We start from the raw sequence: 27500 nt of genomic DNA on the forward strand, positions 1-27500 counted from the left end.
GCATCCCGCCAGAGCCGTCTGGGGCGTCAGGTGACGAGGGCGGGGGTGTTGCCATGTCTCAGGTGGGTGATGATGTGTCACCTGTGTCTGTGTGTGTGTGTCTGTGATCACCCATTGCCAGGTGGTGATGTGTCTCCTGTGTCTGTGTGTGTGTCTGTGGTCACCCATTGCCAGGTGGTGTTGTGTCACCTGTGTGTGTGTCTGTGGTCACCCCTGCTAGCTGGTGATGTGTCTGTGGTCACCCCTGCTAGCTGGTGATGTGTCTGTGGTCACCCCTGCTAGCTGGTGATGTGTCTGTGGTCACCCCTGCTAGCTGGTGATGTGTTACCTGTGTGTGTGTGTCTGTGGTCACCCCTGCTAGCTGGTGATGTGTCACCTGTGTGTGTGTCTGTGGTCACCCCTGCTAGCTGGTGATGTGTTACCTGTGTGTGTGTGTCTGTGGTCACCCCTGCTAGCTGGTGATGTGTCACCTGTGTGTGTGTCTGTGGTCACCCCTGCTAGCTGGTGATGTGTCTGTGGTCACCCCTGCTAGCTGGTGATGTGTTACCTGTGTGTGTGTGTCTGTGGTCACCCATTGCCAGCTGGTGATGTGTGTCTGTGGTCACCCCTGCCACCTGTGTGTTGGTAAACACCTACCTAGAAGCTGGACCTTACCCTGCTACTGGAGGGAGGCCGAGTTAGGCTCCATCCTAAGATCTTTACGTCTAAAATGCCAGGTTTAATGACTATGGTAATATGTGGGTTTTATGACAAGTCATTATAGTTAATGGCTGGAGGTTAGCATATATATGCATCTATTTGGAAGGTGGTAAGTACCTGTTGGTGGGGGCGGCCAGATGGTTACGTGCGCTCTAATGTTGAACAGCTGGTTGTAGTGAGGGAGAGTATGTATATTCTGTGTTCATGAAGAGTTCGTAGGTAGGGTACACTTTGCTGCTGAACAGCTAATGAACGTGGGGCAGTGTTGATACGCCCAGCTGGTGAACATTATGTGGTTGTCATTCGCAGTGCGCCCCACTGTTGATGAACAGCTGGTCCGGTGGATACACCAGTAACAGCTTAGGTGAACAACTGGAGTACACCCTAAACGTTGAACTTGTCTTCATGGGGTTCACACTATTATCAAGTCGGTATTGCTCGCTTGCTGCTTCATGCGCACAGTCTATCACGGCCTCTATCAGCATTCCGACGTGCAAAAAAGATAAGGAATTTTTCAGTTTGGCTAAGTCATGCGAGGGGATGTGTCTGAGGCCTTTACCCAACGGATACCTTCAGGTGCGGTGGGGAAAGTGTGGGTGGAGGATCACTCGAACCAACGAACCATCCCAAGGGCGGAAGGTGTCGAATTTCCCTTTCTTCCTAGCACCTCCAACCCTCCTCATTTGCCTCAGTCTCAACCCTGAAACGAACGAGGCTTCGGAGATGATGAACCAAAAGCTTCCTATATCCAGTGGGAAAGGTGGAGGCCAAGTGTTACTTGACCCATCTGTGCCAACATATGGACATTTTCTAGTCGGCAAACTAACCGCTTAAATGACTTCAGTGAATAAACCATGAACCGTTGCTTATGACACAGACGTACGCAGTGAATAATGAGACTAATGAATGATCAGGACCCCCACAACTGAAGAGTCGGAGTGCGCTTCCACCATGAAGGAGAGAAAACGGAGAAATTAATCAATTATGAAGAGGACGTGAGTAAACACTGGCGGTGGCCTGGCCGCTGACGGAATGTGACCAGGTGACCCTCCGCCATCAGGCTTGGTGGTGCTGGTGGCCTGGCCCACCAGGGGTAGGCAAGATAGATAAGCCTCTGTCTTCAGCCTGCTCGGGGCTGGTGTATAATCACACACACACACACACACACACACACACACCATTACCCCCTCTAGATCTGTGCGAATGTCTTCAGTAGAGGGTCTATGGATCCCTACCAAGCTCATGTTGGCAGATGATTCAAAGGTCTTGAGGGAGGTGAAAAGCGAGGAGGATTGCATGAGCTTACAAGGGGATCCTAAACAGACCTATCAGAGTGGGTCTGAAACATGGCTGATGATATATTCAGCCCAAGGGAATGTAATGAGGATGGGTCACAGTAAGAGAAGGATTCAATACGTATCTAATTATCAGGAAATAAGCCACAGGAATCTGTGTGTGAGAGAGACCCGGGGGTTGAGGTAAGCATCGTCCTCAACCCGTCACCAGAGTCCCGCCTCAGGAGAAGAGTTAAGGAGACCAGGGGCCGTATGCAGAAAACTTCTTAGAATGCTTAAGTATGCTTAACCCTAAAGAATTTTACTTAACTTTAAGAATTTTGCTAAGCATGTTTCTGAAAGCTGCCCTACGTTTTAGTATTTGCTTAGTAGACGACAAATATTTTGACCCAAACTGCATTTCATACTTCTTAAATCTTATGCTTAAGTTTTGCTAAGCATCGTGCTTAGTCCTTTTCTGTGTGACATTTAAGTCACTTGCTCAGCTAAGCATAAAAATAAGCAGAAATCTAAGAATTTTTCTGAATACGGCCCCACAGTTGTCAGACAGCAAGTAAATTCATAGGGAGGTATACAGCGAGCTGTTCACGTCCTGCGGAGGTCAAGACTTCGGTCTTTGCCACTAAAGAAGCGCAAAGATCTAGCAGGGAAGGTCCAGAGGAGGGCAGCAAAGAGTATAAAGGAAAGTCGAGAACTGAGTTAGAGGTCTTTGATTTGCACACCGTGGAAGAGAGAAGAGTTGGAGTGACCTGATCACAATAGATGGGGCCACCACGAGTGTGAAACTCCCTCCTCCTCTCTCTCTCTCTCGGTTAGTGACGGTTGTGCAGTGAGCTTCAGTGGCTGTCAGGTGTCACTCCTTTGGCCAAGGTGGCTGTCTTTTTCTTCCTGCCTCACCCCGACACATAGGTCGCTGGCTGTCAAATCCCTAGACATAAAAATCTCTCCATCACAAGGCATGACACACGACAAACCGCAGCTCGTCCTACTTGTAATTACTCGTTCTCTCTCTCTCTCTCTCTCTCTCTCTCTCTCTCTCTCTCTCTCTCTCTCTCTCTCTCTCTCTCTCTCTCTCTCTCTCTCTCTCTCTCTCTCCTCTCTCTCTCTCTCTCTCCCCGTCCACCGACGTATCCCTCTTGAGATTTGGTAGATCAGATGAACGAAGCGCCCTGGTTCATCCCTCTTAGGGTGAAAGGTGTCCATCTCCTCTAGCTTATCTTCTCCATTCCTCCACGTTCCCTCACACGTCCGTATGTGACTCACGGAGACAGATTAGTGTTCTTTTGTGGCATCATTAGCTCCATTATAACGTAATCGTATTTCAGTTGTAAGTACTGCTTCGGGGCGTAGAGTTTATCATTCATGGAATTGTCAATAGTTTTTCCAGAGGGATTTGGCCCATATCTCTCTCTCTCTCTCTCTCTCTCTCTCTCTCTCTCTCTCTCTCTCTCTCTCTCTCTCTCTCTCTCTCTCTCTCTATCTATCTATCTCTCTCTCCCTCTCTCTCTCTCCTTGGCCTTGCTATCTTTTCCTCTACTGCTTTTAATTGGTCTGCATGTTTTTTTTTTTGGTAGTGTTAAGGTCAGACCACTTTATTTGGACCGAGAGGTTGTGTGTGGTCTGTGTGCGTGTGTGTGTGTGTGTGTGCAACTCACACTCTCTCTCTCTCTCTCTCTCTCTCTCTCTCTCTCTCTCTCTCTCTCTCTCTCTCTCTCTCTCTCTCTCCCTCCCAGTTCATCGTCGAGGGTACACGGAGGGCGCACACGTTCCCGCCCTGCATCAGTCGTAAGGTCAAAGGTGTTAACCTCCTCCGTCTCACGTCAGAGCCCCTCCTTCTCCTCCCTGTTTACCTGTGTATATCATTTAGACAGAGATCTATTTTCCTCTTACTTAAGTATCATCTCGTGTCTAATACGATCTAATCTTACCTCAGCCGTAGCTATTACTTGAGGTCAGAGATGATTACGCATGGAATATTCTGTCTGTAAGGACGATTTAGTTTGGCCCCGAGATGGGTTTCGACCGAAGTCATTTGCACGTTGATCTCTCTCTCTCTCTCTCTCTCTCTCTCTCTCTCTCTCTCTCTCTCTCTCTCTCTCTCTCTCTCTCTCCCGGTGGAGATAAGGGCCTAATCGTGGCACACGGGGATGGGGAAGACAGTGCGTGTCCGCAGTGGACACACCATTCCTTATCTGATAAGGTCGTTCCCTCTTGACCAGCCGCTGAGGGTGACAGCGGATGATGGATTGATGGAGGTACAGCTGTTGGACGGGAGTACAAGCTGGGGCTGGTGATAAGCTAAGGGACCGCCGCTGGTCTAGTGGCGAAGCTGAGCTTTAGATCACACGAGGGAGTTAAAACGGTGAGGTGCGCTGAAGGCCTTGGTCGACTGAGGATGATAGACGTGGTGGCTCCTAGATTTCTCTACGTCTAGATGAACGTAATACCAGCAGGGATGGGTGGTTTCCATATTATAGCTGGCCCTGTCGAAGGAGGTTTGATGAAAGCTGTTGACTTGAAGAAATCGTTAGAAGGACGCATGGATGAGAGAGTTCTTTTGTTTATTTTCTAACGATGCTACGATCCATGGCAGATCATGAGGGGGGGTTGGTCAAGACTCATGTTGGCAGAGTAAAAGGTATACCGTATGTACGATGGACAGATGTAGACGGAGGTCTACATCTACAGGTGTTTCGTATGGAGATGACAAGAGGAGTGATTGTTAAGCCTCGAGCGAAGGTGAAGGAGAACAGAGTTAAAGAAGGATAAACAAACGATTTCAATGTAAACTTTCGTGATCTTCAAATTTGCAGGAACCTCATACAACTGAATGGAATCCTTATTTGCTCAAGTTCACCGGGATGTGGAAGCTCACAAGGGACGTAATGTGTATAATGGCAACAGGATCTCGTGATGATACGGATTCTGAAGAATAAAGTGACCTAAAAAGACACCTTCCTCGAGGCTGTATTATCGTCACCGAACGACCTGGCGTGCAGACAGACAGGACGAGGAACTTCTCGTTCCAAAGGAGTAATTGAGTTTGCAGCCACGAGGCAACAAGAGCCCCATTTAAGTGTCTCTGGGATTATATGTATTATCAACGTTTATAAAAGTCAGTAATGCTGGTAGATTCGAACCCTCTGGGCCCTTGTCTTGTAGTTCCTGTGGAGAACTAAACACTATATTACATGTACAACAGAGACTCAGTCAACAGCAGATGCTAACCATTGACCTTGGGACTTGGACGCACACTTACAACGTTGTAGAACGGCGGAATGACATTGTTCTGTGATACAACCATTCACCATCACTATTGCCCTCCTCATGCTTCCCAAATTGCTTGGACAACCTTTCCGCTCACTAGTAACACATCTCCCCGCAAATGTATCACCCCAGCAGCCTACAGTGTCTATCTTCCCAAAGGAAATGGATAAATTATTGAGTTATTGAGTTATTGACTAACCCTCTCCCGTATATGGGGGGGGGGGCGGCTAGTCATCGTGCACTGGCAACATCCGCAGCGTTTTTCTGGAAGGGGACGGATGTGAACTTCATTTTTATATAGTATTCCATGAAAACTCCATTTTGTCTTGTTTTGCGTATCTCAGAGTGGCCTGTGAAACAGTATACCGTGTCATGGTTGCTGGATGAATACTGTATGCTGGAAGTATCGAAACACTGAGAACTATGGAATATGGTAATACTTTTGTAACAAAGATCTTTTCTTATAGAAAACGAACAGGTTCTGCAGAATCCAAGATATGAATGCTTCACTCCTGTAAGGCAGATCGAGGAGCTATTCCCCATCTGTGACTTTACAGATAAACATAAGAAGAGACGTGGAGTCCCGCACACAATTCCTGGGACACATTCGAAGCCATGAAGTCTGTGTTACTCGCCAGGCCAAGGCTGCACAGAACCCCCTGTCTCGACAGAGAGAGACAGTGGGGGGGCCCGAGCACAGCTTTGATCCGTCGTAACGTCAGAAAGTTGTCCCCGCGACCTTATCTATCACCTCGTTGGTGTTCCGTCATATGTATAATTTGCCCATGACAGGAGCCATGGAGTGGTGGACTCTGGCTATGGGTTTCTGGCCAGCTATGGGGTTAGGAGCGGGTGGGTATTGGCCAGACGTAGGGATATGAGTAGGTGGGTAATGGCCCGACGTGGGGAGAGGGTCAGGTGGAGTTTAGCCAGCCGTGGGGAGACAGGTACGTAGGGAGTGGCCAGCCGTGGAGAAAAGAGCAGGTGGGTGATGGCCAGCCGTGGGGAGAGGGTCAGGTGGAGAGTGGCCAGCCGTGGGGAGATGGGCACGTAGGGAGTGGCCAGCCGTGGGGAAAAGAGCAGGTGGGTGATGGCCAGCCGTGGGGAGAGGGTCAGGTGGAGAGTGGCCAGCCGTGGGGAGAGGAGCAAGCAGTGTGGCTAAACATAGGAAGAGGATCAGATGAGTAATGAGTAGCGTTAGGGATAGGAGCAGGTGGGGAGTGGCTAGCCGTGGGGAAAGGAGCAGGTGGGGAGTGATAAGCTGAGGGGAGAGGAGCACGTGAAGTAGGGGCCACTCATGGGAGAGGAGCGGATGGGGAGTTACCAGCCATGGGGAGGAGCGGGTAGGGAGTTACCAGCCATGGGGAGGAGCCAATGAGGGGAAGGGGGAGGTTGACCAGTCATGGGGAGAGGAAGAGGCGGGGTGTAGCCAGGTTTGGGGAGACGAGGGGGGTGAGTTGTTTGCAACTGTCTAGTGCACAAGTTAATTACCTATTACTGGTGATCACAAGTTAATTACCTATTACTTATAGTCATATGACTATCAATTAATGTGGTGGTGTCTCATAATGAGAACGAGATATGGACGTTATTTTTAATAGACGAAAGTAATTCGGGTCTGATGAGCGTTATGATTGGTTCATTATAATAAAGTAAGCAAGACACGATGAAGATTAATGATGATTTGACTTTCAATGCTGCAGCAGCAGCAGTGACTAACTGGTTGTGTGGGATACGCTTGCAAATGGTCATTTGGATGTTAAACTGTTCATAGCATATATATATATATATATATATATATATATATATATATATATATATATATATGTGTGTGTGTGTGTGTGTACATGTGTATATGTGCATATTCTTATATATATTTTGCTTTGTCGCTGTCTCCCGCGTTTGCGAGGTAGCGCAAGGAAACAGACGAAAGAATTGGCCCAACCCACCCCCATATACATGTATATACATACACGTCCACACACGCAAATATACATACCCATACATCTCAATGTACACATATATATACACACACAGACATATACATATATACACATGCAGACAATTCACACTGTCTGCCTTTATTCATTTTCCATCGCCACCTCGCCACACATGGAATAACATCCCTCTCCCCCTCATGTGTGCGAGGTAGCGCTAGGAAAAGACAACAAAGGCCCCATTCGTTCACACTCAGTCTCTAGCTGTCTTGCAATAATGCCCGAAACCACAGCTCCCTTTCCACATCCAGGTCCCACAGAACTTTCCATGGTTTACCCCAGACGCTTCACATGCCCTGATTCAATCCATTGACAGCACGTCGACCCCGGTATATCACATCGATCCAATTCACTCTAATCCTTGCCCGCCTTTCACCCTCCTGCATGTTCAGGCCCCGATCACTCAAAATCTTTTTCACTCCATCTTTCCACCTCCAATTTGGTCTCCCACTTCTCCTCGTTCCCTCCACCTCTGACACATATATCCTCTTGGTCAATCTTTCCTCACTCATTCTCTCCATGTGCCCAAATCATTTCAAAACACCCTCTTCTGCTCTCTCAACTACGCTCTTTTTATTTCCACACATCTCTCTTACCCTTACGTTACTCTCTCGATCAAACCACCTCACACCACACATTGTCCTCAAACATCTCATTTCCAGCACATCCATCCTCCTGCGCACAACTCTATCCATAGCCCACGCCTCGCAACCATACAACATTGTTGGAACCACTATTCCTTCAAACATACCCATTTTTGCTTTCCGAGATAATGTTCTCGACTTCCACATATATATATATATATATATATATATATATATATATATATATATATATATATATATATATATATATATATATATATATATATACAAGTGTATATATGCATATTCTGTGTATGTATATGTACGTGTATGGGCGTTTATGTATATGTGTATATGAGCGGTTGCGCCATTCTTCGTCTGTTTCATTGCGCTACCTCGCTGACGCGGGGAACAGCGATTAAGTATATCATATATATATATATATATATATATATATATATATATATATATATATATATATATATATATATATATATATATGGAGAGACTTAAGTCACTGAAATAGTTGTCAGTGGGATGGACAGACGAGTAGCACAACTGAAGATTAGTTTCCTGCAGCTGTTGATAAGGTGGTCCCTGGTTTCCTGGCAGGTGTTGTCACGGAGGCAAAAACATTGTGGTGGTGGCGGTGGTGAGAGAGGGAGGGACGGGAGTGGATCGCCACCACTGGTTGCAGCTGCAGACGTTTCTAATTGGCTTCCTCTCTATTATTCTCAAGATGAAATTCCATTTATTGTATCGTTACGGTTGTTGATGAGGTAACACACACACACACGGGCACACACGCACACACACACACAGGAATGGATGAAGGCAAGCAAATATGAATATGTACATGTGTATATATGTATAGGTATGAATGTGTATGTATATGCATGTACATGTTGATATGTATATGTGCATTTATATATATATATATATATATATATATATATATATATATATATATATATATATATATATATATATATATATATGTGTGTGTGTGTGTGTGTGTGTGTGTGTGTGTGTGGGTGTGTCTGTGTATATGACTGGATGGGCCATTCTTCGTCTGTTTCCTGGCGCTGCCTCGCTGACGCCGGAAACAGCGATTATATATATATATATATATATATATATATATATATATATATATATATATATATATATATATATATATATATATAGTTGCAACGCGAGGAAAAGTTAATTCAATTAACTCACCGGAAATAATGATGTGGCTTCCTCCTGAACCAGTTTATCGAGGTCGTCTTGTCTCATTCCAGTGTGTTCCTGTGTCCAGTGACCCGTCGTAGTGAAAGGCAGGTACGCCATGAGAGGCTGACGCACAGCGGGCAACATAACGAATGGCAGTAGCTTATCTACTACACTGCAGGTGCGCTCCGTGGGTTCGAAGGTGTTAAAGCTGTTCCGCTGGATGGTTCCGAAGCTTCAACGCAGCCGAAAGGCTTGGGTTCGAATCATCCAGCTGTAGCATCGCATGGGTACGAAACTGTCAAGCTATCGCGCAGCACAGATTCAAAGCTATTCAGCTGTCACACCGCGCAGATGCACAGATATTCCGCTTTCACTCTGCTTAGCTTGAATGCCATTCAGTTGTGACAGTGCAGACAGACAAGGAATCCAAAGACAGAAAGATGCAAGGTGTTTGCAGGCAGACAAGGTTTCTACAGAGAGAAAGAGGTACGTTGTCTACAGACAGAGAAGGTGTCTACAGACCTACAGACAGAGAGAGGGAAAGTATCTGCAGACAGACAAGATGTCCACAGACAAAGAGGTACGTTGTCTACACACAGATAATTTGTCTACAGACAGAGAGAGGGAAAGTATCTGCAGACAGACAAGGTGTCCTACAGACAGAAAGAGGTTAGGTGTTTACAAACAGAAACTATATAAATTTGTTTTATGCAAACCTCTACGCGGTTTTCTTCGGATCTGATTATACATGAATATAAAGTTCAGTGTACTCTATATTTTTTTCTACGTTAGCTGAGACGGAACAGGGAACTGAATGTCCTTATCAAAGCCGCCTTCATCCATTCCCGACGCCACCCCGCCCCAGAGAAAACAGCATCGCCTACTCCCTGCGTCAGCGAGGTAGCTCCAGGAAAACAGACAAAAAAGACCACATTCGTTCACACTCAAACGCTAGCTGTCATGTGTAATGTACCGAAACCACAGCTCCCTACCCACATCTAGGCCCCATAGACCTTTTCATGGTTTACCCCAGACGTTTCACACCTTACACACATATACATAATATATATACATATATATACAAATGGCGTCCTAGCTACGTCACTTCGTTGTATATCAACTGACTTATATTTCTCTCTTGTGTCTCCCCAGATGATGTGATTACTACATGAAAGTGCACTTGGGAACTTATCGTGTTTCATTTTCCCCGTGGACTCATAGGAATATATATATATATATATATATATATATATATATATATATATATATATATATATATATATATATATATATAAACAGTGTGAGTCTTCCATTTACCTCAGAACAAAATGAGTCCATATAAATTAAATATTATAAATATGCATAAAAATCTCTGAAAAGGTATATGACGTAACAAACACACATCCTTTGTACTTTAAAATGCTTTTTAATGAAAAAATAATCTTCCATCTGCATATATACAATAAATGACTTGTTCTGAATAACAACAGCGCCAGCATTCATGTGGCACCATAGGATGAATGTATCAGTTACCTTGTTGCTTTGGAATTGTGTGGAGTATGGGTGGTGTGGTAGTACCACATGGGTGTCGTGGAGAGTGTAGGGGGTGGTGTGGAGGGTGTTGTGGCTGTAGTACTAGGGTGTAGTGGAGGTAAGGCCAGTATACCTAGAATGTGGCGGGTGTACTTAACTAGAACTTCGCGAGTGTTTTAGGGCAGTGATGGTGGTCCATAAGGCATTATCTCCATGATGACATGATGATGGTAGAGGGAAATGGACTAGGTGCTCCTCGCACCAGTGTGGTCAGGGTGTGGTAGGCGCACTACTACGGGGTGTGGTAGGACTATAATCATGATGTGGTAAGAACTAGCTATATAACTCAGGGTATGGTAGGCTTATGCCGTCTAAGGATGTGGTGTAAGATATAATATGGTGGGCATGTCACTAAAACACACGGCCCAAACTTAACTCACTGATGGACATAAAGAGAACTCAGTAGTGAGACGAGTGGACGTTATCGCCACCATTGTAATAAAGCAAATGAAGCGGGATCGAAAGTCTTTTCAAGAGATGTCGAGGCCATCAGAACCCCATACCCCTCACACAAACACCCGCAAAACAGAAAACAAATATAGATACATTATTTTTTTTTCTTTTCAGGCACTATAACATAACTTTGGTACTAGCTACAGTAAAGCATTATATGATAAGTCAGATGTGAGGGAAGGAGCGCTCACGCTTTGACTAAGAGGCACTAACACTACTGTCAGCTGGAGACCCTTTGTGTGTGTATGTGTGTGGCACCAGCGCTCATTGTCTCCTGGCTCACAGACTGAGGCGTATGTTGGTGTGTGGCAAGTCTCTTAGGTCAGCTGACACTTGTCACTGGTATACCACGTTGTATGTGACAGGTCACAGACACTGTCAGTGATGCTTGTTGCATTAGGGCTGGTCTTCAACCTCCCGGACTTGCAACAAGCACTATGGGTTACGGTGATGACCAGTGTGCTGATTCAGGTGGCATTTCCGCTCTTGAAACTCCATGATGTCACATCCACTAGCCATACAAACACAGCCACACCACACACCAGGCCTGCTCGTACCGGCACTAGAACTGGTATTAACTCACACGGCACTTGCACTTTGGGATGTCTCGCTACGTTTAAAGTGTCTCTTGGCATAGGCATTACTGTGTACTGCTGCCTGGCCGGTAGTGTTGCTTCAGCTGGTGCTGGCACTATTATGGTCGAGCGTGGTGGGTCTGCTGGACAGTCGGGAAGGAGGGAAGGAGGGAGGGAGGGAAGGTGACAATCATCCTGGACCCTGGGGTTAGCCATGAGGGCGACAGACCTGACGTAACACTCGGCAGGTCTCGATGCCTGTTATACGTGCATGCATCACGTTAGCGCCTTGAGGCTGCATCGCACGGCCGCCCGTAATCCTCCGAACTGCTCATGTTTTCATATTCCGAGGTGGACAGCATCCTCCTGGTCCCCTGCAGGTGACTTGGGTCGCCCAGGTCAAGGTCGTTGGGTGGTGGATAGGCTGGTGGGGGCGGGAGAAAATCCGCCCAGCTGACTTGCTCACTTGATTCCTTCTTGTGGTGTCGCCAGGGCACTCCTTGGTTCAGCCGGGCTGCCTCGGGTGCCAGGAGCGCCGTGGTGGCGTATGGCTCTGTGAGCGCCTCAGGCGGGTCGCTGTACCCGCGGCTCAGCGTACTCGCTCACCATTTGGACTGGACATAGTAACCGCGTCGAGGACAGACTGGAGTCTCTGTCGCTATCTGAGGGGGGCCACAAATTCTTTTCGCTATACATGTTGACGGACTGGTGGTCGGTGTAAGTTGAGGGGTCCTGGTAAACGGCAGGGGCGTGGGGAGGCTCGGCAGATGGAGCCTTCTGCCGCAGACGCCTCACGTAGAACAGGGTGGCCAGGAGCAGCACCAGCACCAGCGGTATCAGCAGGTACATCAGCCAGGCCAGCTCTGGAGGGGCGTAGAGCAGAGAACCATCGCGGTCGTCTGAAGTGTCAGCCTCCTGACGGTTTTGGTTGCCGCCAGGCCCAACATCTAACAAGACAGGGTCGCTGAAGGGTCCGGGACCCGCCCCTGTGAGGGCCGCTACACGCACGGTGTAGAGGCGGCCGGACAGGAGGCCGCGAGCCTCCAGCCAGGGGCTTACTACCGTCTCTGTGGTCTGGCTACCGTTGTGGCTTATCATCACCTGGTAACCTACCAGCACCCCGCGGGCCTCCTCGCCACTCACGCTCGACCACTTGATGAGTACAGAGCCCTCCTCGCGCAGCGTCACGCGCACGTCGCCTGGCGCAGCCGCTGGCACTGTGGATGAGAGTAAACAAGTTAAATTAACTTTGGACATTAGACCAATAAACAGAATTATACATCATAACGATCTAAAAGAACGTCAGGTAAAAACAGGTCAGTTTCACTAAACAGCAAAATACACAAAGCAGAAGTTATTGTCATAAGCAGTGTGAGGAACCGAGATGACCTACCGTCTTCAGGTGTGGTGAGCGAATAAGAGTTGGATGGGGTGCCCTCGACGCTCCGCCAGAAGGGGACCACGAAGAAGGTGTAGAGGGTGTTGGGACGCAGGTCTTGGAGTAGATGAGAGGAAGACGAAGTCCCTAGAACAGTGGTTACATGCAGAGTGCCATCCTTGGCCACAGAGTACAACAAGAAACCCTCCAGGGACTCCTCCGTTGAGGATAGGAAGTCCCAAGTGAGCAAGACACTGTCGGAGGCGGTGATGGCGGCGTCAGTGAGCGTAACAGTAGGGCGAGAGAGACGTCGGCGGGCATGACGGACTTGGTCCACAGTGAGGCTCGAGTCGCTGGTAGAGCGGGTAGTGACCGGGTCTGACCAAGGGCTGGGGAACGACGCCCCTCTGCTGCTGACGGCGCGGACCAGGAAGGTGTAGGTGTGTCCGGGTGTGAGTTGGCTCACTACGCACGACTCCTGCCTGATGATGGCGTCAGCCACCCGCCACTCGTCCCAGCCCTGCCGCCAGTACTCCACCGTGTACCACTGCTCAGATTCTCCACTCATGCGAGAGTTGGGTAGCCAGCTGAGCTGCACCGCCGTCTGGTTGACGCCTATAGTTCGAGGCTTGGTGGGAGGCAGGGGCATCAGCTGTGGCTTGGGATCATAAGGGGCGTCTTTCTTCACTTGCAGTATCGCTTCTTGTTCCACTGTGCCCGTGGCCGCCCTGACGCGGCAGGTGTAGATGCCCGCGTCGTCTCGACGCACGTCCTTGATGATGAGGGCGCCATTCTCAGGGAGGGAAAGCCGAGGGTCGGCTGAGCCTTGGGAGAGCAGGCGAGGTACCAGGTGGGCGGCCGCTCGGTACTTCCAGGAGATCTTGGCTTCGGCCGCTTCGCTCACAACCTCACAGGGGAAGGAGGCGGTGCCTCCTGGGGCGACTACTAGGTCCTGGGGTCCTATTCCTACAACGGGCGGTGGGTAAGCTGGCACCACAACTACGTCCGTTCTCCCACTTACGCCCCCGCCACTACTCACTCCCCAGCAGTAGTAGGTGCCACTATCTTGCGTGGCCGCCGCCTCCAGGAGGAGAGTATGGCCGTCGTCAGACACAGAGGTGTGACCTCTGCTCTGCCCGGGACTGAGGAGAGCGGTTCTGTCGAGGGTAGGGAGACGCCACAGTACCAGCGGCTGAGGCTTGCCCTCCACACGGCATGTGACCTGCGCCGTCTCACCAACCTTCACCTGAAGGTTCTGAGGTCGCTCTGTCAGTTCGGGGGCATCGACGACCGTGAGTGTGGCCTGAGCCGCGGCGATGCCTGCCTCGTTCTCCACCTCACATACGTACACGCCCGAGTCCACGGGTGTCACCTGCTCCAGCACCAGCCCCTGATCCTCTTTGGTGGCGCGCCCCAGCGGCATCTTGCCGTCTAGCCGTCGCCAGGTTACCGTGAGCGTGGGCGACCCCCGCGCCCGACACTTGAGTTCCACCATCACGCCCGACGCGGCAGTCACGTTGGTCGGCCGCTCCTCGAACCACGGAGGCGCTGAAGGGAAACAAAATCATACTGAGTTGATGTCATCACTCCTCGTGGCAGCACCGCCACTGAAGGTAACTCGACACAGACGATATGGGTAAGACTATCCAAGATATGTAACACATCTGCATCCAGCATATTGAATACGGCAATGGGAATAGCTTCATAAATTGTGTGAACTACTATATAAAAACGATCATCTCAAGCACACACTTAATTTCTCTTGTTAGCAAGCTAAACCTGAAGCGACACAACATCTGGGAACTTACTCATGACGGTGAGTTGGGTGGGCGGGGACTCTCGGGTCCCTGCGGCGTTGTGGGCGCGACACACGTAAACTGCGGAGTCTTCCTGGACGGCCTGGCTGATGACCAGGTCGCCCGCCATCGGTGACGCTCACGCGGCTTGAGTTCGTCACCTGAAGGCCGTCCCTCAGCCAAGTCAACTCCGGCGGAGGGGAGCCCTTGGGTGGCTGGCAGGGCAGGACCAGAGAGTCCCCGACGCGAGCCTTGACCAGGGGCTCTGCCTGCCTCTGGAAGTCGTAGGCTATGGCAGCCACGGTCAGCGTGGCGTTGTGGGAGCGCGTGGCACCGTAGCTGTTGGAGGCCACGCACCAGTAGGTGCCGGGATCGCTGACCCTCTTGGTGGCTGTGACACGGAGGAAGAAGAGGGAGCCCGAGGGCAGGAGGACGCGGTGGGAGCGGGAGGCCTGTGGTGCCGTGGCCACCTCCTCACCGTCATGGAACCACCTGATGCGGGCGGCCCCTGAGGCGGCACAGTTGAGGGTGGCGGGGTCGTTGCGGCGCGCCACAATACTGCTCGGGTGCTCCTTGATTACAGGCGGCCCGCCTGCGGGAAGATCATATGTTACCAGCATAACCTAACATTCCTTCCCCTTGACCTCCAGCCCTTAACAAAAACATGCATAACTGTTAACCAGAGCCTCCGGCGGCCCTTCACAAAGGATAAAGTTACGGTGGTATTCAATTTAACACGAGTGATGATCGGGTGAGGGTGATCAACATTGCCACCGGAGCGAGACACTCGCAGGACGCTGAAGGAGAGCCAGAAGACAATTGTGTGGCACTAACATCATGTTCTGGCGGAGGTGTGACTACACTAGATACCTGACATCTACACTTCTTGTAAATTTTCCGTATCGACGTTGCTGTGGCTATCTCGACGTCCGATAAAGCTGATAAAGTCACTTTTTATCGATCTGTGGTTTTTTTTTCTCCCCCTCTACACCCGGCACTCCCCTCCTTCACCCTTGCTAATGCCTCTCAATAATCCTAAGCCCCTTCCAGTAATCCGTTTTTTTCGTGATCCTGAAAGCACTTCTCTCTCTCTCTCTCTCTCTCTCTCTCTCTCTCTCTCTCTCTCTCTCTCTCTCTCTCTCTCTCAGAACAAAGGCGAGGCGTGTGGACCAGATGACATCCCTAATCTTCTTTTGGAATGGGGTGGTGCCTCGAGGCCAGATGACATCCCTAATATAGTGTTTTCAAAAGAGTGCGTCTCTCATGTCCCTGTGTAATGCTCCGTTGTCGCGTTTTTTTTTTTGTTTACAGAGTGTGATTCAAGTCTCCGTGTGTTGACGGCATGAATGAAGAATGTTACGTGTCTTGTTTCTAAGTTGTTTTGTGGAGGTTGATTCGTCCTGTTCTGTTGAGCTTGGCAGATGTTTTTGAATTCTTTTATTGCTTGTCAGAAAGGGAAGCCAGTGTCACTTCGAAGTCGGGCAGATCTCCTCCTTTCTCCGTTTGACCTCGCGTATGATCTGAAAATTACGTGTTTTGGGATCGTCTCGAAGTACATGTAACAGTTCTGGCTCAAAGCAACACCACGACTCTAATGTTGATTTGCTTATTTTCTGGGTGGTAAAACCTATATCTCTCCCTAAAGCGGTGCTTGACTCTCTTGAGCAAGTTTATACATTCTGTTTTGGGCGTTTGAATTTACATTTTCCACAGTACTATGCACTAGTCTTGCCAAAAACATACTTGATATAGACCAACTTTGAGCACTGAGTTATTCATTTGTTATGCTCTTTATTTTGCTTCGGTCCTCTCTCTGTCCGTGTCCGTTTATCGAGATTATGGTGGTTCCCTTGCCTCCACTACCCAGTTCTTTTTCCACGACATTTTCTCCCTTCCGTTCCACACCTGAGTCAGAGGCTCCTCCTTCAGATCCGTGTCTAAGCTTGTGGCTTCCTGGCCTCCACTCTTCATGTCACGTTCCACAGTGTATACTGTTCCGTGCTTTCCGTATCTGAATCGTTGTCTATTGTAACGTCTTCCACACCTCCCATATATATATATATATATATATATATATATATATATATATATATATATATATATATACATATATTATACAAACCTCCAACAGTCAGGATCGAACCCGAGACCCTTGTGCCACAGGCGGGAATACTACCGCTAGGCTATGGGCCTGGCTAATAGAAAATAACTATTCGAATTCTTTGTACTCGAATACCCTGCGCGTTCATATGCACTTTATTCGTATTCATGTACCTTCGCGTTGTACACTTAGGTTCGGTAAAATGCTATCTGCTGGCTATGTGCGCCTGTTGGGAAATAACCGGTGTAAACCCCGTTGCTCACCAACGTGAGACGAAGGGTATTCGAGTACAAAGTATTCGAATAGTTATTTCCTATTAGCCAGGCCCATAGCCTAGCGGTAGCATTCTTGCCTGTGGCACAGGGGTCCCGATTTCGATCCTGGCTGTTAGAGGTTTGTATGATATATATATATATATATATATATATATATATATATATATATATATAAATATATATATATATATATATATATATATATATATATATATATATATATATATATATATATATATACTGACCCGTCAAAAGCTACCAAGTCCGCCATTTCTGGTCAGGAGGAACGCGGCGCTGGCCAACCCGGTCTCGGGTTAGGAGAGTCAGAGAGAATTAGACAAGACCAACCTGACCTCAACTCCACATCCGGACAGTAATGGTCTCGCATGGCCTAACTTGGTGTATTTAGTAATGGGTTTTCTATATTTCTACCTCGTTTGATATTGTTTTTCCTCAACTATTTCTGATGATGCTTCTGTGAAGGAGAAAGCTTATGTCTTTGGACAACTGGTGTTTGAACACTCACCTATTGGTAGAAAGATACGTAGAAAATTAGAGAACATAGGAAAGATTAATCACTCTTCATATGCTGTTGTATTCAATTCTATGTGCATGAGAGAGAGAGAGAGAGAGAGAGAGAGAGAGAGAGAGAGAGAGAGAGAGAGAGAGAGAGAGAGAGAGAGAGAGAGAGAGAGAGAGAGAGAGAGAGAGATAGAACTGGTAACACGACAAGCAGCAGGTAACTTAGACGGGGCTGTAGCATCATCAGCAAACAGGAAGCAGAAGAGCGTCCTCGAGGCGATTCCACCCATGGGGAACGTACCTTACCCTGTTCCACCGCGGAGCGCAACTCTAATACTGCAGAAGCCCCGTTAAAATGGTTCTGGCGTCAGAAAATAATGATATAATCTGACAAATCTTTATCTTGTGGAAATTTATGGGTAAAACCTTGTTTGGAAAAGCTTCGTAACCGATCGACCCACTTTCTGCATTACTCCTGTGTTACGCATGTACTCCTGCATCAACTTTGAAATCCAAATCACCATCAGTCTTCATAGGCGCTCCATTACCGTTGATAGACGAGCCAGTCCAAAAGGTAATTAAACTAAATGTCTCTCATCCGCCGGGAACACCATCCATAACTTGTTCCCATTATAAGATAACATGTCACTGATTGGCACTAACAAGGACCATCAGCAATAAGTTAATTAACTCCTGTGCACTCTCGACTGTTGCAGCAACCCACCTGATCCTCTGCTCAGACCTGTCCAGAACCCACCTGATCCTCTGCTCAGACCTGACCACAACCCACCTGATCCTCTGACTCATACCTGTCCACAACACACCTGATCCTCTGCTCAGACCTGTCCACAACTCACCTGATCCTCTGCTCAGACCTGACCACAACCCGCCTGATCCTCTGACTCAGACCTGTCCACAACCCACCTGATCCTCTGCTCAGACCTGCCCAGAACCCACCTGATCCTCTGCTCAGACCTGACCACAACCCGCCTGATCCTCTGCTCAGACCTGTCCACAACTCACCTGATCCTCTGCTCAGACCTGTCCACAACTCACCTGATCCTCTGCTCAGACCTGTCCACAACCCACCTGATCCTCTGCTCAGACCTGTCCACAACCCACCTGATCCTCTGCTCAGACCTGCCCAGAACCCACCTGATCCTCTGCTCAGACCTGACCACAACCCGCCTGATCCTCTGACTCATACCTGACCACAACCCACCTGATCCTCAGCTCAGACCTGACCACAACCCACCTGATCCTCTGCTCAGACCTGTCCACAACCCACCTGATCCTCTGCTCAGACCTGACCACAACCCGCCTGATCCTCTGCTCAGACCTGACCACAATCCGCCTGATCCTCTGCTCAGACCTGACCACAACCCGCCTGATCCTCTGCTCAGACCTAACCACAACCCGCCTGATCCTCTGACTCATACCTGTCCACAACCCACCTGATCCTCTACTCAGACCTGACCACAACCCACCTGATCCTCTGCTCAGACCTGACCACAACCCACCTGATCCTTTGCCCACAACCTACCTGATCCTCTGCCCACATCTGACCACAACCCACCTGATCCTCTGCCCACACATGATCACAACCCACACCTGTTCCTCTATCTACAGCTGACCCACCACCCATCCCCTGTTCCTCTCCCGACAGCTGGCCTTAACCCACCTCTTCCTCCTCAGACCCACTTAGCCACAACCAGAATCCAACTCTGGGCAGTATCCATCACTGGCAGTGACTCGATACCACAGACCATCAATGGGCTGAATTCAGCCTGTGTGATACAGATGCGGACAGAAGACCCCCTGACCATTGCCTGGTCAAAGCTACACTGAGCACCTCGTGGTCTCAGGCAAGAGACTGAGAATTTTGGTATAGCTTCCACCAGGTGCATATCAGGGCATCCGATCTTCAAGTGTATCCCCAACACTTTCTCAAATCCATCACTGGACTTCGATCTGCCCCATGAGCTTATGTCGAGAATATTTCGTTTTCCTCTTTTTACAAGCGGATCACAGAAACCTTCAGTCACTCATTTTTTTTCTGCCCTTGAAAGATCGGCAATGCCATATGAACTGAAGAAGATAGGCTAAGATTATAAATCTCATAAAAAAACTGATTATGAACTGATGGGCCTCAAGTTAAAGGACACTCATAGTGTGAAGGAAGTAAACATGTCTTCCCTAAATAAGAGGCGTCTCCGAAGAAAATTAATAGAATGTTTTACAATACTTAAAGGATTCAACAACGTCGATATTGAAAATTTCTTTACAGTAGCGCCAGCAATACCAACGAGAGGCAATGGACTAAAACATAGAACTCACAGAGCTAATTTGGACTGCATGAAATATCTCGACCAACGACATTATTGATGCGTGGAATAAACTCCCAGAAAATGTTATTCTTAGCAACACCTTTAATAAATTCAAAATTAGGCTTAATGATCACTTGTCACTCTCTGATATAGAATAGTTCATCTAATCAATCATCATTACGTTGTGGTATATCATACAACCTTCTCAACCACTCATATCTCCCTGGCCATATTGCGGTAATAAACAAACATTGATTAACCCACGTCACCTGCTCTGAGAGAGTAGGAACTATTGTATCATTCTTCAACATCGGGAATGAGACAGACGTGGTAAGTCGGGTGGCTGGAGCTCAAGTTTATCCTGACTGTTGTCTTTATAACAAGAAGTGAAGGGATGCATGTCGTTGGTGATGGGATGCATGACATGTTCATGTCGTTGGTGATGGGATGCATGACATGTTCATGTCATTGGTGATGGGATGCGTGACATGTTCATGTCGTTGGTGATGGGATGCGTGACATGTTCATGTCATTGGTGATGGGATGCGTGACATGTTCATGTCGTTGGTGATGGGATGCGTGACATGTTCATGTCGCTGGTGATGGGATGCATGACATATTCATGTCGTTGGTGATGGGATGCATGAAATATTCATGTTCGATCTACTTTGCAACTTTCCATAAAAAAAAAATACCTTGCAGGATTAATAATTCAGCAAGGTATTTTTTTTCTCCCTGTTTCCCGTCTGGCGTGTTGCCGGAGGGAGTGGAGGAGGGTAGGTGACGAGAGAGCCTTTATTTTGCTATCCTTTTCTTCTACTGCTTTTGAGGGGACTGCATTTTTTTTGTGTGTATTAAGGCCAGACCACCTCGCTAGGATCATGTGGGTCTGTGCGAGTCGGGGTACATATAGATAACTCTCTCTCTCTCTCTCTCTCTCTCTCTCTCTCTCTCTCTCTCTCTCTCTCTCTCTCTCTCTCTCTCTCTCTCTCTCTTCGGCTAACACCGAGAATGGCTGCATCTCTTATCCTCTCTCATCTCCCCCGCCGACGGCCCTAAGTTAAGCACACATGCTGCTGCCTCATTACCGATATCACAGTGTAGGGGTGTAGGTGTATGTGTATGTGTATGTGTGTGTGTGTGTGTGTGTGTGTGTGTGTGGGATGGGGGTTCGACACACCTGAATTGAGTTGTTGTGACGATATTTTCCATAACACTATAGACCTCCTTACACTCGCCAGCACCATTCATTACTGTCATACTCCTTTACTAAAGACTCCGTTACCAATCATTACCCCTTTACTAAAGACTCCGTTACCAATCATTACTCCTTTACTAAGACTCGTTCTCATCTACAGATGTTACAACTCTTTACTCTCCTTTACTAGACTCCGTTACATCGTTACTCCTTTACTAAAGACTCCGTTACCAATCATTACCCTTTACTAAAGACTCCGTTACCAATCATTACCTTTCTAAGACTCGTTCACTACTAGCTCCGTTACCAATCATTACCTTACTAAGACTCGTTACAATCATTACCCTTTACTAAAGACTCCGTTACCAATCATTACCCTTTACTAAAGACTCCGTTACCAATCATTACCCTTTACTAAAGACTCCGTCGTTACCAATCATTACCTTTACTAAGACTCGTTACATCATTACTCTTTACTAAAGACTCCGTTACCATCATTACCTTACTAAGCTCGTTACCATCATTATCCTTACTAAAGACTCCGTTACCAATCATTACCTTTACTAAAGACTCGTTACCAATCATTACCCTTTACTAAAGACTCCGTTACCAATCATTACTCCTTTACTAAAGACTCCGTTACCAATCATTACTCCTTTACTAAAGACTCCGTTACCAATCATTACCTCCTTTACTAAAGACTCCGTTACCAATCATTACCCCTTTACTAAAGACTCCGTTACCAATCATTACTCCTTTACTAAAGACTCCGTTACCAATCATTACTCCTTTACTAAAGACTCCGTTACCAATCATTACTCCTTTACTAAAGACTCCGTTACCAATCATTACCCCTTTACTAAAGACTCCGTTACCAATCATTACCCCTTTACTAAAGACTCCGTTACCAATCATTACTCCTTTACTAAAGACTCCGTTACCAATCATTACCCCTTTACTAAAGACTCCGTTACCAATCATTACCCCTTTACTAAAGACTCCGTTACCAATCATTACTCCTTTACTAAAGACTCCGTTACCAATCATTACTCCTTTACTAAAGACTCCGTTACCAATCATTACCCCTTTACTAAAGACTCCGTTACCAATCATTACTCCTTTACTAAAGACTCCGTTACCAATTCATTACTACTCTTTTACTAAAAGACTCCGTACATCATTACCTACTAAGACGTACCACATTACCCTTTACTAAAGACTCCGTTACCAATATCATTAAGACCTCCTTTTACTTAAAGACCGTACCATCATACTTTACTAATCGTTACCAATCATTACCCCTTTACTAAAGACTCCGTTACCAATCATTACTCCTTTACTAAAGACTCCGTTACCAATCATTACTCCTTTACTAAAGACTCCGTTACCAATCATATCAGCTACACTCCTTTACTAAAGACTCCGTTACCAATCATTACCCTTTACTAAAGACTCCGTTACCAATCATTACCTCTTTACTAAAGACTCCGTTACCAATTCCTTATATCCACCTTTTACTAAAGACTCCGTTACCAATCATTACTCCTTTACTAAAGACTCCGTTACCAATCATTACCCCTTTACTAAAGACTCCGTTACCAATCATAACCCCTTTACTAAAGACTGCGTTACCAATCATTACTCCTTTACTAAAGACTGCGTTACCAATCATTGCTCCTTTACTAAAGACTCCGTTACCAATCATTACTCCTTTACTAAAGACTCCGTTACCAATCATTACCCCTTTACTAAAGACTCCGTTACTAATCGTTACTCCTTTACTAAAGACTCCGTTACCAATCATTACTCCTTTACTAAAGACTCCGTTACCAATCATTACTCCTTTACTAAAGACTCCGTTACCAATCATTACACCTTTACTAAAGACTCCGTTACCAATCATTACCCCTTTACTAAAGACTCCGTTACCAATCATTACCCCTTTACTAAAGACTCCGTTACTAATCGTTACTCCTTTACTAAAGACTCCGTTACCAATCATTACTACTTTACTAAAGACTCCGTTACCAATCATTCACACCCTTAACGAAGGTTGTTATTACAGTTGTTGTGATTGCTATTGTCGTTGCCAAGCGCCGCCCGAGCACTGGTGGTGGTCCGTTCGTCCGTCCGTTACCAGACTATGTTGTCCTCGGCTGGCCGAACCCAACCCCACAAGTTAGCCACGCCTGTTGCTTACCGTCTCGCCCAAGCACTAAGTAGGACCTCCTGGTGCGTAGTTACAAGCCAGATGGTAACCCACTAGCAATAATGGCTGTTGACTTCTTTTTCTTTTTTTAATTTCTTTAAGAATTCATGATGAGAGCGAATATGAGAATCCGGTTTCTACTGAGGATTAAGTGAACTACCAACAACGGTTTCTAGTTCTCCAAACCTCCCTCAGGGCCGAGGAAAGAACAGGTAGGTTTTCAGAAGTTTACCCACAAGAAAGAGAGAGAGAGAGGGAGTTATTTCCCAGCCTAAAGAACGGGTAATTATCTCACAGTAATTATGTATAAATTAAGAGGATGCTGATTCCTCCACCTCCACCTCTTCCTCCACCTCTTCCTCCTCCTCTTCCACCTCCTCCCAGCACTGTGATCCCCACGTGGGACGTGACCCCCTTGGCTACCTGTGGTGGTAGTGGCCTTGGGTCCTGGCACAGTAATGACCCCGTGTGGACATATCTTATGATGATATACGTCTCTGGCTTCCTGTGGTGGGTCTGGCCGCCGCCAGTCCCTCCCGCTCTGCCAGCTGTTGTGGCCGCCCCAGGGTCACGCCTGCGCGGTCCAGCCTCTCATTAGAATGCTACAGTTCCTCTCCGCCAGGGCTGCTCGTTGTTTGAGGATTATGGCTGGTTGACATGGAAGCTAAAGTCCTACAGTAGCATTCATTTTTCCTTACCACCTCATAGACCGTGGTTCATCCCGCTGCAGCATGTCGCCCCTTGTATACCACATACTTCCACTTTGCTTTATCCCATGCACGCCTCTCATCCTCTTCCATCTTTCATTTCATCCTTCCATTTCCTTTTCGTTGTCCTTCTCCTCCTTGCTCCTTGCTGTAAAACTGTGTTAAGAGTTCTATAACCCTTAATGCTGTAACATGGCGGTACGAGTCCTATAACCCCTAGTGATGTAACACAATGATACGAGTCTTATAACCCTAACGCTGTAACACAATGATGCGAGTCTTATAACCTCTAATGCTATAACACAGTGGTACAAGTCTTATAACCCCTAGTGATGTAACACAGTGGTACGAGTCCTATAACCCCTAGAGATGTAACACAATGATACGAGTCCTATAACCCCTAATGCTGTAACACAATGATGCGAGTCTTATAATCTCTAATGCTGTAACACAATGATACGAGTCCTATAACCCCTAATGCTGTAACACAATGATACGAGTCTTATAACCTCTGATGCTGTAACACAATGGTACGAGTCCTATAACCCCTAGAGATGTAACACAATGATACGAGTCCTATAACCCCTAGAGATGTAACACAGTGGTACGAGTCCTATAACCCCTAATGCTGTAACACAATGATGCGAGTCTTATAATCTCTAATGCTGTAACACAATGATACGAGTCCTATAACCCCTAATGCTGTAACACAATGATACGAGTCTTATAACCTCTGATGCTGTAAGACAATGGTACGAGTCCTATAACCCCTAGAGATGTAACACAATGATACGAGTCCTATAACCCCTAGAGATGTAACACAGTGGTACGAGTCCTATAACCCCTAATGCTGTAACACAATGATGCGAGTCTTATAATCTCTAATGCTGTAACACAATGATACGAGTCCTATAACCCCTAATGCTGTAACACAATGATACGAGTCTTATAACCTCTGATGCTGTAACACAATGGTACGAGTCCTATAACCCCTAGAGATGTAACACAATGATACGAGTCCTATAACCCCTAGAGATGTAACACAATGGTGCGAGTCCTATAACCCCTAATGCTGTAACACAGTGGTACGAGTCCTATAACCCCTAGAGATGTAACACAATGATACGAGTCTTATAACCCCTGATGCTGCAGACCCCACAGAGGTGGCATAGCTTCTCCCCAGGTAACCTGAGCGGCCACAGGAGACCTAGTCGATACCTGGTGATGCAGTGTGTGTGGGGGACGTGCTACCCACTGAGAGTCCGGGCTGACCCCCAGGCTGCAGGGGCTGGGGCTTGTTAGTCACTCAAGCAATTGGAAGCCACTGGCTAGGCAGACCCCCACGTAGACGCCACGGCCGGGGGCTGGTCTGGTTGTCAGTGGTGGGCTTGACACTTGAAGGATGACCTCAAACTGAAGTTGTAGCTTCTAAATGACCATAGTATATCGTGTGTTGGGGGGGTACTTGAGATCTATTTCAAATGCTAGAGATAAAAGTACGGAGGCTGTACTGTAGCGACACCTCTCTCTCTCTCTCTCTCTCTCTCTCTCTCTCTCTCTCTCTCTCTCTCTCTCTCTCTCTCTCTCTCTCCAGAGGCCACACCTCGACCAATGCAGTTCCGTCATCACTTTTTCCTCACGGGCAAAAGAAAAGGAAAATAAGGAAATACAATTTGCATATTCTAGATAGGCGTAGAGTACGGAGTAATATATATATATATATATATATATATATATATATATATATATATATATATATATATATATATATATATATATATATATATATATCTTTTTCTCTCTTCACACTATTCGCCATTTCCCGCATTAGCGAGGTAGCGTTGAGAACAGAGGACTGGGCCTCTGAGGGAATATCCTCACCTGGCCCCCTTCTCTGTTACTTCTTTTGGAAAAAAAAAAAAAAAGCGAGAGGGGAGGATTTCCAGCCACCCGCTCCCTCCCCTTTTAGTCGCCTTCTACGACACGCAGGGAATACGTGGGAAGCATTCTTTCTCCCCTATCCCGTGGGGGGGGGGGGGGGGGGGGGCTGGAAATCCCCCCCCTCTTGTTTTTTCTTTTAATTTTCCAAAAGAAGGAACAGAGAAGGGGGCCAGGTGAGGATATTCCCTCAGAGGCCCAGCCCTCTGTTCTTAACGCTACCTTGCTAGGCGGGAAATGGCGAATAGTTTGAAAGAAAGATATATATATATATTCGACTCTTACAGGTGTATGAGAGGGCCAAATAAAGGTGACATAAATCAAATCATGACAACCTCCAGTGAAGATCACACTCACGATAGCAGTTTTAAACTCGGGGAAAAGCAATGATTTAGGAACGTAAGTCGTTGATGAGTGGAACAAAGTTTGCCAAAGAGCTTACCTACTGAATGTTTCAGGTTCAGAATGCATGACTACGTATGTGTGTGTGTGTGTGTGTGTGTGTGTGAGAGAGAGAGAGAGAGAGAGAGAGAGAGAGAGAGAGAGAGAGAGAGAGAGAGAGAGAGAGAGAGAGAGAGAGAGAGAGAGAGAGAGGCTGTGATAAGGAGCTGCCTCGTATGGACACCAGACCCCAGCGCAGTATGTGTCCTTATGTTCCTGTGTGTGTTTAGGATACACAGGCTCTCTGAGGCCTGCCTCGTCCACCCGCCCCATCACCAGCCCTTGTGAAGATGTTGCTCATCTAACACACCAGTGGCCAGCCTTGGCATAATCACAGTGGAAGCACTGCCAAGAGAGAGAGAGAGAGAGAGAGAGAGAGAGAGAGAGAGAGAGAGAGAGAGAGAGAGAGAGAGAGAGAGAGAGATCCAAACTTGCTTGTATATCGTTCGTGTCGAGAGACAGATCAACACAGACGGAGCGTGTGGCTTAAATATGTATAACAGACGGGGTCCCCATCACCCCTCAAGAGCTATGCTTGCTCGTTGTTCGCAGCGCTGACCTCGGTACACCATATGACAGCATTCTATTGATCTGTTTCCGAATTAATAGCTTAAGTCCCGAACGAGCCATTCCTGAAGCAATATATATATACATATATATATATATATATATATATATATATATATATATATATATATATATATATATATATATATGGTATTGGATGGTATTGCAGTGGAATTTATTAAAAAAGGGGTTGACTGTATTATTGACTGGTTGGTAAGGTTATTTAATGTATGTATGACTCATGGTGAGGTGCCTGAGGATTGGCGGAATGCGTGCATAGTGCCATTGTACAAAGGCAAAGGGGATAAGAGTGAGTGCTCAAATTACAGAGGTATAAGTTTGTTGAGTATTCCTGGTAAA

General features: G+C 47.0%; 1 protein-coding gene across 1 annotated transcript in view; it reads right to left on the reverse strand.

Annotated features, from left to right (window-relative positions):
- Positions 1 to 11816: 11816 nt before the first annotated feature.
- Positions 11817 to 27500, reverse strand: part of LOC139750957 (roundabout homolog 1-like) — a 28610-nt gene continuing 12926 nt past the window's right edge. Inside the window, 5 exon segments of the mRNA XM_071665898.1 lie at positions 11817 to 12250; positions 12252 to 12898; positions 13075 to 14607; positions 14868 to 14982; positions 14984 to 15447. Of these exon segments, the coding sequence (XP_071521999.1) occupies positions 11963 to 12250; positions 12252 to 12898; positions 13075 to 14607; positions 14868 to 14982; positions 14984 to 15447 (3047 nt within the window). The 3' untranslated portion in view covers positions 11817 to 11962.

The sequence above is a fragment of the Panulirus ornatus genome, chromosome 10 (assembly GCF_036320965.1).
Source record: "Panulirus ornatus isolate Po-2019 chromosome 10, ASM3632096v1, whole genome shotgun sequence".
Taxonomy (NCBI): Eukaryota; Metazoa; Arthropoda; class Malacostraca; order Decapoda; family Palinuridae; genus Panulirus; species Panulirus ornatus.